Source organism: Pollicipes pollicipes, unplaced genomic scaffold, assembly GCF_011947565.3.
Source record: "Pollicipes pollicipes isolate AB1234 unplaced genomic scaffold, Ppol_2.1 Scaffold_6686;HRSCAF=7923_pilon_pilon_pilon, whole genome shotgun sequence".
NCBI classification, from domain to species: domain Eukaryota; kingdom Metazoa; phylum Arthropoda; class Thecostraca; order Pollicipedomorpha; family Pollicipedidae; genus Pollicipes; species Pollicipes pollicipes.
The window spans coordinates 2,486,334-2,504,589 of NW_023596921.1; the positions used below are offsets into that span (position 1 = coordinate 2,486,334).

General features: G+C 60.7%; 1 protein-coding gene across 1 annotated transcript in view; it reads right to left on the reverse strand.

Annotated features, from left to right (window-relative positions):
- The window catches only part of LOC119107410 (CD82 antigen), a 29,995-nt gene continuing 11,739 nt past the window's right edge, over positions 1–18,256 (reverse strand). The window contains exons 2-5 of the mRNA XM_037230846.1: positions 8,279–8,473; positions 2,751–2,882; positions 2,077–2,346; positions 1–1,608 (exon numbers count right to left, since the gene is read on the reverse strand). Coding sequence (XP_037086741.1) covers positions 1,453–1,608; positions 2,077–2,346; positions 2,751–2,882; positions 8,279–8,473 — 753 coding nt within the window. The 3' untranslated portion in view covers positions 1–1,452. The remainder of the gene's footprint in view (positions 1,609–2,076; positions 2,347–2,750; positions 2,883–8,278; positions 8,474–18,256) is intronic.

Below are 18,256 nucleotides of genomic sequence, written 5' to 3' on the forward strand. Positions count from 1 at the left end.
AGAGACCTTTGCGAAAATACAAAACTATAAACACCTCTGCTCAGCCGTCAGCTCCAGCGCCTATCCTCCGCCTTGTCGCGCGGCTCTAGCCTGGCGCATATTACCGTCCAGAAATAATTGCATTCCAGCATGCAGGAATTACGTTGGTAAGCGCATGCAAAAGAGTGGTTGCCAGCCCTGCCACGTAAGCTACAAATGACTCAGCCCTAACATGCTTCTCTGGAACGCATTCCTGCTGGGGTAACAGATGACGGGTGTTTTCACCTGCAAAATGAAAACCGAACTTCGCGTGCCCAATGGTAACGGCTGTCAATAAAGCACAGGTGATACGGTGCAGCATGTGATCCACTGATGCGCTCGGCTGTCGTTTGATTAATCGAAAGAGGTCATCCGGTGATGCGGCTCTGAATTGAGGCATTCTGGAAGCGGCCCATCAAGAGCCTGACCTGATCTGGAAGATGTTAGCAAGGCAGAGTGCATGGAATAATGTCCCTGTAGCTGGACACTCTCGTGTTGAGGTACAGGGGAGACCCCATGTCGAGCTGTAGCTAGCCATCCGAAGCTGGTAAGTCGGCGTAAACACAATATACGTCTGACCTCCGTGCAAAGCTCAGTCACAAGCAGCAGTCCGACCAATCAGCGACCGGCGCGCCTCGGCGGCGGCCAGTCGGTGGCGGCCGGCAGAGAACGGGGCGGAGCCAGACCGCACGGCGACGGCGGAAACAACGGCCCGTGACACCACTAAAAGCGAGCTGTGCAGACTGTACGGCATGCCGTAAAACTGTGCCGCGCCGTGTCGCCCACACGTCCGGCGCACCATAGCTTACGGACAGAGAATACACTGAACGCGCCCCGTGACACCAACACGACAGTGGGCCCACAACGGAGCGGAACCTGTACAAAAACATATGGGTATACTTGTCACTTCTTCTTTCGAAAAGAGTAGCGCAATCCCCGCAAAGCACTGGCGAGATTCAGTTAAGTATTTCGTTAACACGCCTAAGTACTTCCTCCACTACGCGGAACATAAAATAACAAAAACAAAGTATGCGATCCAGACTGGGTGAGACTCGGCCGCCCAGTCACGCGGGGCGGCAGCACCCGGCGCCCATACAAAACTAGTGGATATACACGGACGCACGCCCTCGCACTCACACCGCCACAAGGAGAGCAGCAGAACACGATCTGGGCCGAGCACTCTCCGTCCTCGGCGCACCCGGCCGTCACTCGCTGCGGGCGCCCGTTCTGAGCCGGGCGGCGCGGCGGACCACTGAAGCGAGGCGGCGCCGCGGCCGGCACACGGCGGCGTCAGACGGCCGCCGCCGTCGCCAACGGCAGTGACTATCGACGCCGGCGCCCGGGGCCGGCCGCTTGTACTGACAGGTCCGCCTTACGCATGCGCTCTCCCCTCCCCCTCTTTCTCTCTCGCTCTCTCGGGTGGTGGCGAGTCCACTAGGCCTTGTACTCCTGCTCCGCGCGCATCACCGTGATGCACAGGCTGAGCGCGATCATCAGTGCCAGCACCTCGATCACCATGACGCTGGCCACGATGCCCACCACCACCCAGGTGTGGTCCTGCAGGAACTGCAGCAGCTGGTCGCCGCAGCCCTGCCGCACACACAAACACACACACATAAACATGAGGCGTCGGCGCTTCCACGATCAGACTGGAGACGGCCGGATCTCACAGATCCCGATCACTGGCTTCCCTTCTGCCGGTGGGGAACCCCGCATGACACAATCACACGCTGGCAATAGACGCGATGACGATGTTGGCAGGTCGCCAACAAACACAGATGAAATCGGGCACTGCCCCATACGACCGCAGCCGATTTTTTACCTGTTCACACCAGCGCATTTTGGTAACACAAGCTTAGAACTACTGCAAGGTTCAATTTTTTTCCAAACGAAATAACGTTCAAAGTTACTACGACAAAGTTACAAAGTTACGACGTTGTCCATGTTGACATCAAACCCAACATAGCACAAATGGACGAACCACTCAGTACAACACGAGACAGTGCCATCGGTCAACCAGTGCGGATGACCTGGCCTATCCGACACCCCGGCACGCACCTCTTGGCTGATGACGTCGGTTAGCTGGCCGGCCAGCTGCACCTGCTGGGCGGCTTCGCAGCGCGGGTCGTCCGGCTGGACGTTGCAGCAGGAGGCCGGCACTTTGTACACCCCCACCGCGCTGGCGATGCCCTGGATGCCCAACTCCAGACCCGACTTGTTGCCGTCGCCGTTGTTGTAGTAGGACTTGGCCCAGTCGCGCGGCCCCGTGCCGCCGCAGCACTTAAGTTGCGATTGGATCACGTCCAGTGCCTCTGTGCGTGGGAGCACCTGGCGGACAGAAATAGAAACAGTAGTGAGCATTTCCGCCATCACGTGGCAGGACAAACACCGAATGCTCGACGAGGCCGATGGGGATTGGGGCGCTGTTCACTTTTTGGCGCGAATCCGTGTTGACGGAACTCTCATTCAAAACACAGAAAGGCATTCTGCCTGACGGGCCAGTCTGTAATGCTGGTAACGAAAAAAATCGCAAGAGCAGTAGCCCTCCACTTGAAAAACCGTATGTTGTGCATAACAAGGTGAGCGAGTCTCCACGCAGCGTGCTCCACTTCCATCCGAGCATGTTACGACGCAGGAAGTGCCTACAGCACGGTCAGTGTGGTTCCATACAGCGATACGGCCGGCGGTCCGTCCGACAGTTTGACGGCGGTCCGTGAGGAGGCGGCTCTCACCTTCCCGTAGTCCTCGCGGACGGCGGCAGCGATCGATTTGCGCAGTTCGTTGCGCAGCGTCTCCCTGTTCATGTGGATCCACACGATGCTGGCAACCTCGGCCACGAAGATGAGCAGCACCAGCGTGAAGAACTGCGGGCAGGGCGGCACAGGCGGCGTCACCGCCGGCAGCGGCCGGAAGCGGGGTGCTCCGTCCGTCACCGGCACCCCGGCGGCCGGGCGGCTCCGGCGCGGGCGCGACAGCTCTCCGTCATGACGGGACGGGGTCCCCACGCTCTCCGTCATGACGGGACGGGGTCCCCACGCTCTCCGTCATGACGGGACCGTGACATAACGCTGACGCAACAATAACACAAGAAACAGCAGTGCTGTGGCTCTTTCATCAACACTTCCTCACTCTCACTCGCGGAAGGCAACGGCACATGCTGTGAAAAAGGGCCGCATATTTATGAAATAGGCCTTCTGAGGTACGATGATCTCTAAACATCGACCCTTCAACGTTTTGGAGCATGGCGAATTACGAAATATCCCCTGTAGATCGAGGCCGATGTCGCCTCTTGGACAATAAATACGCTGTGACATGAAGTGAACGATGAATAAATCGTGACATAAAATACATAATAAATGCATAAAGGCATAAAGTAACCTCACACTCACATTCACCCAGTGTCATTCCGCCATTCCATGACGGACCCTTTCCACCCCCCCCCCCCCCCTCCAAGGACCGCTTAATTATAGGAGGTGCCCTTGGGTAGAGATTGTTCCTTCCCGGACGCGCAGTGCTCGGCAGACCAGCGGCCGCAAAATCAGAGCAACGGCGGCCCGGGCCGGCCGGCCGGCGCCCGCTGCCGAGCGGCGCTGTCGCCGGCCCCAGGCACCCGGCACGCGGCGGCCCAGCGGGGGCGCGCTGGGCGCAAATAAACACGCGGTCCGGCGCCGCTCCGGGGCCGGGGAGCAGCACAGGAGCCGGGCCGATGTCGGGTGGCCTGACGGCCCAGCTCGTCGGGCGCGCGGTCGGCCCCACCCGCCGCGGCCCGTCGTATTCATTTATGCATTAGCCGCTGTCGAAAACAAACCGGACAAATCCAGCGGCGCCCGGGCCGCAGGCTCTCCCTGGCTTCGGTTCAGGCAGCTCCTCGGCACCATCGGAACGTGGAATGGAACGAGGGAAGTGTAACGATACGTTGGCGTGATGATGCTTTGGTTGTGTTTGGCCTTGACAGTACGACTGCCGCGAGAAGCCGGCGTCAGCACTGGGCGGATATTGCCTGTGAGACAAACAAGTCAACGAAAACCGTGGACATTTCCACATCGCCACCGCAGAGGAGCAGCGGCCATTCTTTCCCATAGCTCAGCGAGTTCCACAAAGCTGCTCTAGCTGTTTACTGAACCGCCCCTCTAACATGGTCCAGAGCACATAACACGGCTCCAAAGCACGTACGAGTGGTTCCCGAGATTAGGCAGATTCGCAGCTCGTCAATCAAGCAACATGACCATTTGTTAGGCTTAGTCACACGGGAGGGCTACAGTAGCGGCATATTAAGTAGAGCTCTAGCCACAATGCTGCGCTCAGGATATTTATCAAGCTCCGTGCGATCCGCACACAACATCCTGCTTGAAGAGCGCGGTGATTGCACAACGAAACACTTGCTGACTGGCACAACTGCTACTTAATACATCTGCCACGACTCGGCGTTTTCCCTCTGGGGTTTTCGAACACCTGGAGTCACTCATCCTCTATGGCTGTGCTTTTCTTCTCTGCTCTCCCCAGGGCTCTCTCGCATCTATAACGCCATCCCCCCACTGTCAACAGCAGTTGACCCCGTCCGCCGTCCTCGGCCAGCGCCCCGGGGAAATCACAGCAACCTGACCCCGGCCGGGGGCCGTGACCCGGCCGGGGGCAGTGACCCGGCCGGGTCAATGGTCCCAGCGGCCATCCCGAGGCCGCGGTCGCGCCGGCGCGCCGCTGCTCTGTATGCGCGCCGGGCAGGGCGGCGCGGCGTTCGATCGGCCTAGCGCCGCGCGCCTCCTCCGAGGGCGGCAGCAGCCCCAGCCGCCGCCACGCGCAGGGAACGGCCGCCGGCCGGCCACGTGTGCGCCGCGGCGCCGGCGGTGGCGCACGCCATCCATCTGAGGCCGCGTGCCGGCAGATCGATGGGCGACGGCCGGCGCCGGGGGACGGCACCTCCCGCAGCCGTGGGTGGCGAGGACGGTACGGTCGCGGTGGCGGGGCCGAGAATACCGATGTGCGCGTCTGGCAAACCAGAGGTACGGAGTTCGATTCCTCGCGGTGCCCGCCCTTCCTGCCAGGTTGGCAGGCAAGCGACGCCATATGGCCTCGGCGGCTGTGTGCGTTGTAAAGCCCCAATGACACACACACACACACAAACACACAGAGAACACCGATGCGGCGGGAATGAGGCGATTTTGAACTAACTCTCGGAGAAATCGTCGCGACTTTTAGTCTTTCTCCGTTAAAACATGTCCAATCCAGCAGCTTTTCCCCCACAGCTCTCGACCGGCTGCTCCAACCGTGTCCGCACCGCTGACGGCGGCCCGAGCACCGGGTCATCAGAGGACAGCACTTCAGCGCCGCACCTGGTGACGCCGCAGTCCAGCGGCCGGCTTAAACACAGCCGGCTCGACCGGCGACCGGCGGGTGAGAGCGATGCGTCGGGTTGGGGCGCGAGTGCGGCTGACGACGCTCCAGCTTCGGCGGCGACGTCCGACGGCAAGCAGGGCGTCATAGGGCGCCCCCGACGTGCGGCCGAAGACTCGCTGAAGACTCGACTCGACCGAAGTCTACTAGCTCGCCTCGCAGGCCGCTCTCAGCCGCGGGAGGCGGCCGGGTCGGGCCTGGGCCGGGCCGGCTTGCTCTACCGATCCCGCCGCGCCAGCGCTGACAAACGAGCAGCGCGCGCTAACGAGCTGGCCGCCGGCCCGCTCGTTAATTCATCGGCACGGGCCGGCCGCAATCAGGCAGTGCGTCCAGCCAACCGGGCCGCTCTGTCGCCGCCAGGAGCTGGCCGCCGCCGCGCCGTACCGTCATCGGCCAGAGCTGGGCCGCCAGGGGCGCCAGCGGGGGCGCGGCCGACATCGCACTGCGACAGATTCGATGTGGCGTGAAGAGCTGGCACTGTCGCCGCCGAGGCTTATGCCAGTAGCTGTCCTCGTAGAAGGAGATGTGCTGTGTAGGAGCGCAGTCTGGACGCGAGGCATCCCAAACGGGCGGCAATAATGGCGATTTGAGTTTGAGGGCACACTGACGAGGGGGTCATTTTGCGCCCATAACTAAAACTAGGCAGTGGAACATTTTTAAACTACACTGGAAAAACCATTACTGAAAAATTGACGTCTGCAAGAAATTAAAACAACTGATTGGAGTGCAGCCAGGAAGAGTGGTTCCCCAATATGTCCGAATAGGTCGGATCCTGAGCTCATCGCCCGAAGTAACGCAAGCGCTCTTCCATGAAAGGTGAACAAAAGTGGATAATGTGGCGAACAGTCATTGGCGCACTGTATCTGGGCCGCTGAGGTCTACCCACGGCACAAGAAATAGCTGTGTGTCGCATATGTGTGGCCGATTCGCAGGCGACATAGCACGACCTCTTCATGTCTCACCGCACGTGAGCCTGATGGTCAAGAGCCCAACTGTGGCCTGATTGCCCTTCGCTTGTCATTTTCCTCCACGTCCCAACATCGCCGGCATTTCGTTTAACATAAGCCGCTATCGCCGGATACAAGTTTCTGGACGGCAGGGGTAGAGATCGTCTACATGGTGCGTGTGCTACCCGTTTTGCCGCCGCGTCTGCAGGTTCGTTACCTTTATACCATGCGATGGCTATGCAAACGTTCTAGTCGCGATACTACGCACAAATGCAGACCCAGCACCCGTCTTAGTTTAAGAACCATCGGTAAAACTGGCGTGGCATCCTCAATATGAGTCAACTACGTCAACAAGTTCTAATGCTTTGGTCCGAAAGTGGCAGGGGATTTTGTCGTGTTTAACAATATTGCACAAAATGCGTCAATTTTCGGCGTAACCACCTCCCACGGTGGAGTCAAAGCCTGATGGAATGTTAAAACCTCACGCGTACCGATACCTGCTTTCTTGAAATAAGTTGTTTTTGTCAAGGGAATGGAGCATTATACTGTTGGCGTCCGCTCTGAAATAATGCCGCAGTGCGTCCTGAAAAGACCACCTTACATGCCGGGTGGTTGGAGAACTGCGCCAACCTGCATGAGCAGCGCGTGTCGAAAACGTGTCTTATGAGTGCAAGCGGAGGCTTCGTTGGCCTCCACCAAAAGGCTAGCGACATGAGATGTCGCTATGTGCTATAAAAGCACCAGTGGCAATGTGGAGCGCGGTGTGATGTACAATGGCATGTCCAGCCTGCCGTTTGGACTAGCTCAGCGCACGATCATACATAAAACATTCGCAGTCGAGCTAAGACCGTATAAATGAGCGGTAAAGCAGTGTGTAGGAGCGCCGCCCGATGCGCACTCCGCCAATGTGAGCCAACAGAGTTTACCGCAACTACTGCACGGAGGGGTGCGGATCATGCTCAGTTCGGAGAGAACAGGAACCCATCCACCATATGGGCCGGATGCAGCTGGGCGCCTCCACCACGCGCGGTGACGTTGCATAGCGTCCAACTGGCTTCCTCCGGCGCTGCACCGGGGCCGGCCTCGACGAGCACATCACTTTCAGAGTCCATCAAACGTTTTTGATTTCACGGTCCGGCTCAAACCCGAACAAAGACGGTGGGCCCTCACCAATATCAGCAAGTGATCAAGCGACAGACGTGTGGCTGATTACCGGCGCAGCATCAAGTGGCACGGACAAATCCCAGCCTAGCACAATCAGTGACGACAGCCAGATCTGCCAGCGGGAGTCTGCACCTGTGGTCTGGCTGTACAATGGTCACCTTCTGACCGCGCCTCCGCGGCTTCAAGACTACCGCCTCAGCAGCTGGGTTTCGGATCCCCGGCCACGATCGATGTGGCCGCGTGTTTCGCTTCGTTACGACGGTAGCTGAACGCTTAAGAATGCGGTCATACCTGCAGCATAGCTTGAGAGCGTAAAAGCCAAGCGGTTAGGCCAATGAGGTGGGGGTTTCGCGGGCGCCATGGCACTCCATTATTCCAGAATGTTGAGCATTATCAACCCTACGGCGAAGGCATTAACACTATGGCGAATAAGGAAAACCATGTACTGCTCAGTTGGTCTTGGCACCTCCAATTTCTTTCTGAGACGTTCTTCCGCCTATGGGTGAGTACCTTCGAATCCCGGCTGGCGGGTCCGGGTTCGAATCCCGATCATGCCAGGCCCCTGAGCGCTAATATCGCCGCAGCAGTCGCTGGCTCTCGATAAACGGGTGTACGACGATCCGCGCCAAAATACCCCCCCCCCCCCCCCAACAATCAGCATAGCTTACAGTCTGCACACTCGGGGCCACTGAGCAGCGTTTCTCCCAGTTCCCAGTTTTGAGAGCCGCCGGCGCGCACCGGCCGGCCGGTCTCCTCACCGTGCCAAGCATGCAGGGGCTCTCGCGGCAGGCGCCCACGCAGCCGAGGAAGCCGACCACCGTCATCAGGATGCCGACGCCCATCAGCAGGTAGGTGCCGCGGTAGTACTCGTCGTTGGTCTGCGCTATCTGCAGGTAGTAGAAGGTGTCGAAGAAGAGCCAGAGGGCGCAGCCGAGCACCACCAGGCCGATTATCTGCGGCAGAGACAACACACATTCGTTAGGGCGGTCAGCGTCGCAGGCTTACCGGTGTTACTTTTGTGCTTATATTTCCTGTTTTCGATGATAGCAGCACCGCCTGTTCCCACGCGACAGTCGAGTTTCTCACCGCGAGACCGCGTAGCATGGTGAAACAATGTAAAACACACATGCAATCATTGCCCTGGCAAGGTGACTTCTCGGAAATCGCTCGCAGTAGTCGTATTGGGCGGTCGGACAGCCAGTCGGGCAAAATGTAGGGACGGAGGGCCCGGCTGATCCACTGACCCGCGACAAAGAGGGAGAGAGAGAGGAGAGAGGAGGAGGAGGAGGAGGAGGAGGAGGAGGAGGAGGAGGAGGAGGAGGAGGAGGAGGAGGAGGAGGAGGAGGAGGAGGAGGAGGAGGAGGAGGAGGAGGAGGAGGAGGAGGAGGAGGAGGAGGAGGAGGAGGAGGAGGAGGAGGAGGAGGAGGAGAGAGAGAGGAGAGAGGAGAGAGAGAGAGAGAGAGAGAGAGAGAGAGAGAGGAGAGAGAGAGAGGAGATGAGAGGAGAGAGGAGAGAGAGAGGAGAGAGAGAGAGAGAGAGAGAGAGAGGAGAGAGAGAGAGAGAGAGAGAGAGAGAGAGAGAGAGAGAGAGAGAGAGAGAGAGAGAGAGAGAGACGCCTGAATCTGTGGATTCGTGTTCCACACACATCACTTAACTGCGTGTGCCAACATTGAAAGTAATTATTCTCTGAGAGAAAACAGGAGGCAGCTAACGGCCCAACACGCTTACAGCGCGGATTGCATGAACATGATGGCGGCACGACACACCATTTGCAGCGGTAACAAGCACGTATCATGCAGTAACGCATGTTTCATGTGATAACAGAATCACACGAAATCACACAGCATCACACGGAATCACGCCACTGGTGAACCAAGATCAGTTTCTAACATTCAAGGTCAGTTTCTGGCCCAGCGGTTTAGAGCGGTTGTGACCAAAACGTCACACCTCCTCGCCGCCAAACATACAGTTAAACTGCGCGTATGAATGCGAACATTATCAGCTGGGTGAAGAACAAAACGAGCCGCCCGCCCGAGCCACATGATGACAGCGTGCGGCCACCGACCGGAGACCCGTGACTAACGGAGCCTGCCCTCCCCGCCGACCGCGGGTCATGAGGTCAGGGTCACAAGCCACCACCCTCTGACGCCGCGCTGTCGGCCGCCGCTGCCGCCAGCCGGGGTCACAAGCCGCCACCCTCTGACGCCGCGCTGTCGGCCGCCGCTGCCGCCAGCCGGGGTCACAAGCCACCACCCTCTGACGCCGCGCTGTCGGCCGCCGCTGCCGCCAGCCGGGGCCACAAGCCGCCACCCTCTGACGCCGCGCTGTCGGCCGCCGCTGCCGCCAGCCGGGGTCACAAGCCGCCACCCTCTGACGCCGCGCTGTCGGCCGCCGCTGCCGCCAGCCGGGGTCACAAGCCGCCACCCTCTGACGCCGCGCTGTCGGCCGCCACTGCCGCTAGCTACAGATGCCCATCACCGCGGGGGCGGAGCCGCGCCGCGTCACGGCTCGGCCGCCCTCCTCCGGTGACCCCGTGACCCAGACGGGCTCGCGTCAACATGGCCGCGGCGGCGCACAATGTACGAGCGGCGCCGCCCTCACCCCAGACCGCGGGGCATCTCAGCGGGCCGCCGAAAGGCCCACAGACAGAATTGGATTTCACTTCAAGAGCGCCCACGTCAGTTTGGAGCCGCTCTCAGGGAATTTATGGCGGGGCTTAATTCGATTGGGGGAGAGCATGTTATGGGTTCGAGGCAGGTCGGCGCGGCTGCTCAAGGGATTATATATGGCGGCACCCAGCCTCAAGGGCCCCACTCCGAAGCACAGCACCCTCAAAGCTCCGACACGCCAGCTTTAATAGATCAGAACAACGGATCATAAAAGGATGACTGACAAATTTCATCAGTCACTTGTGTGAAATGTATTGTGGTCGGCGGGGGGGGGGGGGGCACTTTGTACACTTTCGGGAAGGAGGGTGCGTGGGTGGGTGGGCATAGGCCCCCAATGCTGATTTGAGTCCCCTCAATACTCTTCTGAGCCCTCCCCCTCCTAATGCATATGAGCAAAAACGGCATACTGTGCCAATGGAATGTAGCAAGTGTCTGAAATGCTGGTACACTTGGCACCCAAATGCATGACTATTGTTGGAAGCGATCAAATACTTTTTTTTAATTCTAACTTTGACATCAAGGACGCACATCAGTGGCCGATATCCGGGGAGAAATCAGGGTTTCGGGGCAGGTTAAGTTAATCTTACCCTGCACCCGATTTCAGAAAGAGGTACTATTGATTCCAATACATCATTCTTTTCGTTGCCGGTTAGAAACACAGGCAGCATAGCCAGCCTGCCGTAGGTGCAACCCCTGAACATCAAGTCCTAAAGCTTACCACGACGAGCATACCACAGATCCACGTAAACACGACAGTTGACCGTGTCAAGAACCAATCACGATTCATCTGTTCTGTGGAATCGATGCTACGCAATGATCGCTGGTGCGATCATGCATTACAAGCCAAGCATGCTTGGATCGCCCACAACGACCAGAGGACCACGCTGACCCCCGAGCGAAGCCTAACAAGGCTTAACGGCCACCGAGGAAGCCGGCACATCACTTGATGACAGTTTCCGCTGCTCTGGCCTGAGCAGTCCTCCATGGACGACACACCTAAGCTAGCGACTTGTAAGCAAGCGTTTGCGGACCACTTGGCTGTGGAATACCGCATACCAGGCGACCAAGCTCATTTGATGTGAGCGAAAAAGCCTGTAGCTCATAGTTTTGGGACATTATGAGTTATCACGTTGTAATCCAGGTCGGTTGTTTACAAGATAAGACCTCACGACTGTTAAGTTTCCGTCGCCTGCAGCTGAGCCCAGCCGGCACAGCAGCACGCCCAGTCCGGCGCAACAGGTGACGCCGCCCGGGTGTGGCGAGCCGCCGCGCGCGGCTGCCGAGGCCGCCTGTGACACCGCGGCCCCTCGCCGGCTGGCGGCTCGTCGCGCAGCCGCGCAGACGGCCGGCACCGCAGGCGGCGGCCATCGCAGCAGGCGGCGGCGCTGTCCGACCGCTGTGCGCCTGTGAGTGAGCGCCGACAGACCCCGCCACCCTCCGGCTATTGATCGGTGACAGACTCTGCCGCCCCGGCCCCGCTCTCGGCCGCTGCCGACCGAGCTCGTCCGGCTCCGCCCGGCTGCGTCCGGTGCCCCGGCCAGCGGCCGGACGTGACGCGCAAGGTCACGCCGGCGCAACCCCGTGACCAGGAGAAAGCCGCCGGCGCCGCCCCTCCGCCGCCGGTCAGCGCACCGTGTCTCCTCAGCCGGCTGCGGCGTCCGCCTCTCGCCGCCCAGCCGGGCAAGACAGCCGGCGGCGGGCCCGTCGCGGCGGCTGCTGTTTGTCTCTGCCGAGTAAATAAGCGGCCCGGTGAGCGCTCGCTCGCAGCCGGCAACCTCCCACGCCCTGAGCCGCCCGCATTTACCCACGAGCTCCAGCGGACCGCTGCGCCGGCCACCGGTGGCCCAGATGGCAAGTACGCACGCCTTCGCCACGCCTTTGTGCAGCTTCTCAGCGGTGGGTCGAGGAACCGCTTGTGCACGGCAGGAGTATGCTGTCGCGCATGCTGCAGCTACGCATCGAAAACGTCGGTAAACAGCTGGTGGTTTCCGCTAACCGGCTGCTTGACGTTAGCGGAATCCAGCACCGCCTCTGCCATCGGGAACGAACGCCGTTGCCGTGGCCAAGCCTGGAGGGTATCTCGGCGGTTGGTCGGCGACGGCCGCCGGGTCCGTCCCGCCACCGCCACCGCCACCGCCACCGCCGCCGCCGCCGCCGCCTCGGTCGGGGCCGAGTCACGCCCGTTGGGGGTTGTTTCGGTCTGGTGGCGGCCGGGCGGCGGTCGGCGCCCACGCTGACCAACATTAAACCGCCATCAGCGGCGCGCCCGGGCGGCACCGACCCATAACACACGACCATCCGGGCGGCGGCAGCGGCGGCAATCGGGCACGCCGCGCAGCGGACACAGGCGAGCAGAAGGCCGACCCAGAGTCGCCGGGCAGCGCTGTGCGCGCGGAGGCGCTGTGTGGCCCACTGAGCCGCGCCCAGACACCGCGCCGCCTGCCGGCTCGGAGCCGCCCGGCGGCAGACGGCGGAGCGACAGCCCGCGTCCCGCTCCCACGCCCTCGGCTGATGGGGAGCAGCTGGTGCGACCCGACGGCCAGCTCCCGGGACGGATCCCGTCCAGATGTCAGCCCTGCAGCCGTGCACAGCCGGAGCAGAAGGCGGCCCCCGAACAGGGGTGAGCTCATGCAGCGTCGCCACGGCGCGTGGGGACGGTCGCCGCCCCGATAAGCCACCGGTGTGACCTGACACGGTCAAACGGCGGCCTGTGACGGCGCCCGACAGCTCGTGACGCAGTCAATCAGATATGCAGGCAGACGACTCGAGGGCATAACCAAACGCCAGGGTTCGTCCGCATGCCAGGTCAGACACCCCAGAGGGTTATGGCTGGTACCTTGGAGATCAAACTTCGCCAGCGCGCGACGGGTGACTGCACTTCCCAAGTCTTTCGTAATCTACTCTGAGGTTGCAGCAGACTGTTCCCTTCAAAATCGTGCTTTTGTAACGCATACGATCTCGCGTACGTTGAACTGATCGGTTGCCATCATTGAAAATCGTAGGTCGCTTTGCACAAAATAAGACAGTACAGATGCCGGAAGGCGAACATCACTGGTTATCACAGCTTCGCCACGCAGGGAGATCCTGGCAGCCACATCCGCCGCGACCCCGGCTCCCAGTGCAGGGAACTAGACGGGCTTCCGCGCGAGCTGCGCAGTGGCCGCGGCCGCACCAGTGCCGTGCTCCGACGCCGTAACGGCGCCTGGACAGCGTCGGACACGGCATACGACGCCCCGACGCCCGGCCGTGCGTCATGGCAACCTCAGGGTGACCCTGGAGCGGCGCCTGGAGCGGCACCTGGTGCGGCACCACAGCCGTCCCGACGCCCGGCCGTCAGGGCGACCTCCGGGTGACCCTGGAGCGGCGCCTGGAGCGGCGCCTGGTGCGGCACCACAGCCGTCCCGACGCCCGGCCGTCAGGGCGACCCCAGGGTGACCCTGGAGCGGCGCCTGGAGCGGCGCCTGGTGCGGTACCGCAACTGCCGGCGACACCGGCCGGCGATCCGGACCAAGCGCAGACTCGACCAGAGCGCAACTGTCGCAGTGTGACGCGCCGGGCGCGCGTCCTCGCCGGCGCCGCAGGTGTCGCTCGGGCAGCATGCCGGGCCCGGCGAGAGGCGGCATGCAGACAGCGTTCCGATGCCCGCGCGCAGATGACAGCGCTTTTACGGCAGCCGGAGCCACTCACGGGATTATCTCCCCGCTGGAGTGGCGCGGGCTCGATTACGAGCGCGTGCGTGTGCGGGGAGCGGGAGGAGGGAGAGGGAAGAGGTGTTGGAAGGAAGAGCTCCCACTCCGCTCTCATCAGGAACTGCCGGCGTCGGAGCGAGGCCGAGAGTGATTGGCTACAGGCTGGCGGCACACCCACTAACGAACCCAATTACTCGGCCCAAACGCCTCAGCCCCCCCCCCCCCTCCCCCTCCTGTCCTGCGGTCTGCGGTCTATGCGCTCTGTGCCCCATGGCAGCTGCTGAGTGCCACCGGCCGTTACGTCGGCTGTCACAGGAGACGAGCGCCACTCCACGGGGTCAGCGGCGTCACAAGCAGCGGCCTGGCGCCGTCTCGCTCCATCACGGCTTCGCATCCGCGCCGACTGCGGGTGAGCACCGGATCCGGCCAGTGGGTCCCGGTGCAGCGCAATATGGGCCAGACGGCCTTCAGAAGTGGGAATAAATCAAAACTCGAGGCCCGTGGGAATCAAACTCAGAGGGTGCATACACGCTGCACATTAAATGGAGAGTTATCAACTAAAAGTTATAATTTGATGTCCTTACGCATTTGCCTGTACCAATCTGTCAATTGTCAGCCATCTGACATGCTTCGTTCACATACGAGAAAAAAGGGAAAGATGTGTCATGAGCTTAAAGGTGCTCTATCTATTCCAATGCAATGTTTCCGTTCACGAAGCAGCCCACTCATAAGCAAGGATCTTAGAAACGGATGTGTGCAAATAACATAATATTTCAGCATCGAACAAATTTATGAGCTTCATAATAAATAGCCTGTGCATAAAGGCCACGTTGTTTTACAGAACTCAAACACACATGTACAAATATACAAAATGTTCCATCGCATTCCGCGCTACCTTCTGCTTTTTGAGCTTGACAAAATATATATTTTTCGGGTCACCGCGTCAGAGCTCCCGCCCCGGGTGTGGCGCGGCGGCCCGGCGTGCTGAGGAGGTGGGGCCCCACCGCACCAGCCCGCAGTCCTGCTCCCGGACTGAGCCCTGGCGCGGGGGCGTGACGCTGCACGGAGGGCAGACCCGTCCACCTCTGCCGGCCCGCGGCAGGGCGCCGCTCTCCCCCACGCCCTCCTGACGGGGTCGATAGCTTCTCCCGGGCCGTGATGGCCGTCATGAGCGATGCAGCGTGGTCCTCTGTCCAAACACGTGCGGGCCACTTCTAGCCAAATAAGCAGATGAGCGACGCGGTGGTGATACGACTGTCCCTTCCCCTCCAGGGTACCCTACCTCGGGCTGATAGAATAATATGAATCGCCCGATAACGATGTTATTGGGCGCCTATTGTGGGCACACGTGTATGTCCACATCGATGTCGATATTCTCTACTGTTCAGGGCATGATGAATGGATATCATGCGACGACACTGTCAGGAACATTAACGTCGCAACTTATCATGCCGACAGGTTAACGTAAACCAGTTCTTATCTACCAAGCAGCGATGCCTTTGCCGCGCGAGTGATTTCAGTATTTCCCATCAGTGCGTTGTCATGACAACGAGTGGACAACACGACACAAAGACAAGTGTGTCGTACCAATCAGCACAAGCTTGTATGGATCCTAACGTAATGCAGCTATCAACGCTTTTTCCCCGCAACCAACGGCAATAAAAAATAAAGCGCCCAGAGCTGTGGCGTAGAAAAACGGCTTGCTTTCCCCGAATCCGAGGAATCAGTTCTCCGCCTCTCACGCTGCGGCAGCCCGGTTTCTGGATCATACCACCGCACGCAAAAACCAGACCCAGCGCAGGAGAGGCTAGAAGAAGCGGTCAGGGCTCACAGCGTCCATGACACGCCGCCGCCATCTGCCGCATGGCGCCGTCCCCGCCATGGCGGCTGGGGGGGGGGGGGGGGGAGCTCGGAACCCAGCCAGTTCTGCGCCGCCTGCTGGCCGCATCCGTCTCTGGCGCCCGTGTCAACAGGAGGTGACGCCACTGCCGCCGCTGGGACCCCGACCGCCCATATTTCGTCTGCCAGCTCGAGATTAGCCAGCTGCTGACAGCTGGCTTGCCCCCCCCCCCCCCCCGGGGTTACCCACGGGTCGCTAGCGGGGATGGGAAACGGGCAGCAGCGAGGTCACATCCGGGGGCCCTAAGGCCGGAGAACGCGGTCTTGGGATTGGTGGAACGGCGGGGGGTAGAACTGGTGATGGATCTCATACCGGTGATACCACCGTAATATTTAGCAGAGAGCGCGGTCTTGGGATTGGTGGAACGACGAGGGGTAGAACTGGTGATGGATCTCATCCTGGTGATACCACCGTAATATTTAGCAGAGAGCGCGGTCTTGGGATTGGTGGGACGATGAGGGGTAGAACTGGTGATGGATCTCATACCGGTGATACCACCGTAATATTTAGCAGAGAGCGCGGTCTTGGGATTGGTGGGACGATGAGGGGTAGAACTGGTGATGGATCTCATACTGGTGGTGCCACCGTAATATTCAGCAGTCAAATTTGCGATGGCCAAGGGCATGAATGATTCACACTTGGTCGAACCTTTCATCTGCATACTTAAGAAAGATCATGCTCCAATGTTTTTTTTTTCATCCCATGAGGGTACACCTAGCGGCCTCCGCCAAACAAAAACATAAAAAACGCGAAATGAAAAACGCACCCTATTTCCGAACACCTGGCACTCAGCACCACGCCTTTAATGGAGTTCCGCCGCTGGTTTCCAGCGGAGCCCGTCGCGTAACCGGCGACACACCTGCTAGTGAGGCGCCGCGGCTGAGCTGGTCACGAGCTGGCGCTGGGTACCGGCAGCGGGCACCGCCGGCAGCGACCGTCGCCGACCGCGCGCTCCGACGCGATCAGCCTCCCCCCCCCCCCCCCTCCCCCGACCATCGGCACGGGGCGAGAGGGGATGCTTGCGTCAGAGGGCTTCATTCTGCCGTTCTGCTGGCGGTTGGGCCGGCCGGCTGCCCGCCCGGTCTTCCTTCACGTGTCCAACAACAGACCCATCGCCTCCCGAGAACGGCGCCGCGGCACCGGCCGCCACCAATGCCGTCTCGGGGGCCGCCGCTGCTCGCAACCCCGCCCAGTTCCCCGCGGGCCGGTCCGTCCAGCAGCGGCGTCTTGCGCAGCCTCCGACGCCAGCCGGCACGGCGGGGGACGGGGAGGGGACGCGCTAGCCGCCATCGAGACGCGCTGGTGACGATCGATGAGGCCCCGAGCGGCGACGGCGGCGGCGGCGGCGACGGGTCGCGGTCGGCCTGCGCGCACGGGCCGCTCGCCGACCACCTCGACAAACGTCGCCGATCATGGCGGCCGGGGAGACGCTGGATGGGAGCACGTGGGAGGCGGGGAGGGTCGGCACGCACAGTGACGGGAGACGGGAGGAAACAATGAGAGACGTGAGACAGGAGGTATGAGGCGGGACGCAGGCGGTACTTCCTGGCCCGTAGACAGCTGGAAACACGAGACGGGAATGCGAGGCCGGGAAACATAAGACCCCAGACGCGAGACGAGGGACTGGACACACGGACAGGGTCATACGACTGGCTACAGGAGGCTCACCGCAATCTCCACAAACTTCAGCGTTTCAGAGCCAATAACTTGGTCACCAAATCCACTCCAGCGTTCCAGAACTAACAACTAAGTTAAGAAGTTAAATTGGAACGCCCGTCTTGTCGAACCATCTCCGAACATACAGCAAGCCAGGCCAACCAAAGCTAATAAGTTTTCCAGCAGCTCGCCTACAGCCGGGCCAAGTCATGTCTGGCGCGCCCACACGGCCGCCGTCAGTACACGGAGCGGCAGGCCCGCTGCAACGTAACATGGCGGTCACGAGGTGACCTTCTGGGCGTCACGGCTCGCAGTGCTGCCCGGCCGCGGGGGGCGGGGGCGCGGTCCGCCGCGCTGGCGAGGGCCGCTGCGGCACCGGCAGCAGCTGGCCGAGCTCGGGACCGCCGGCACGCCCGCCGGCAGCTCCAGTGTCAGCAGACGGCGGTCGGACGCCGCGCGGCGCCTAGTCGGGTCGGGTCAGGTGCGGCGATGTCGCGGCGCCCCGAACCACTCCGTCGATCGCATGCACACAGCCAATCAACGACCGGGCCGCGGAAGCCGCAGGGCGGCCGTAGACCCCGTTGTGACAGCACTGTCTAACTATGAAGGGCCATGAATCAACACAACCTTCATATCAGCCATGAAATCGATGCGTCCAAGCATTCATCCTTGAAGGGACATCAATCTGCTACGGAAACACGGCAGCGAATCACGTCAGGGAAAGGTCAGTCATGGGTCACGGGTTCAGCTCCAGCAGAGCACAGACCAATCGAACGGATTGGCCGCCTGGCCGGTCCAATCGATCGCCCACAATGGTGACTG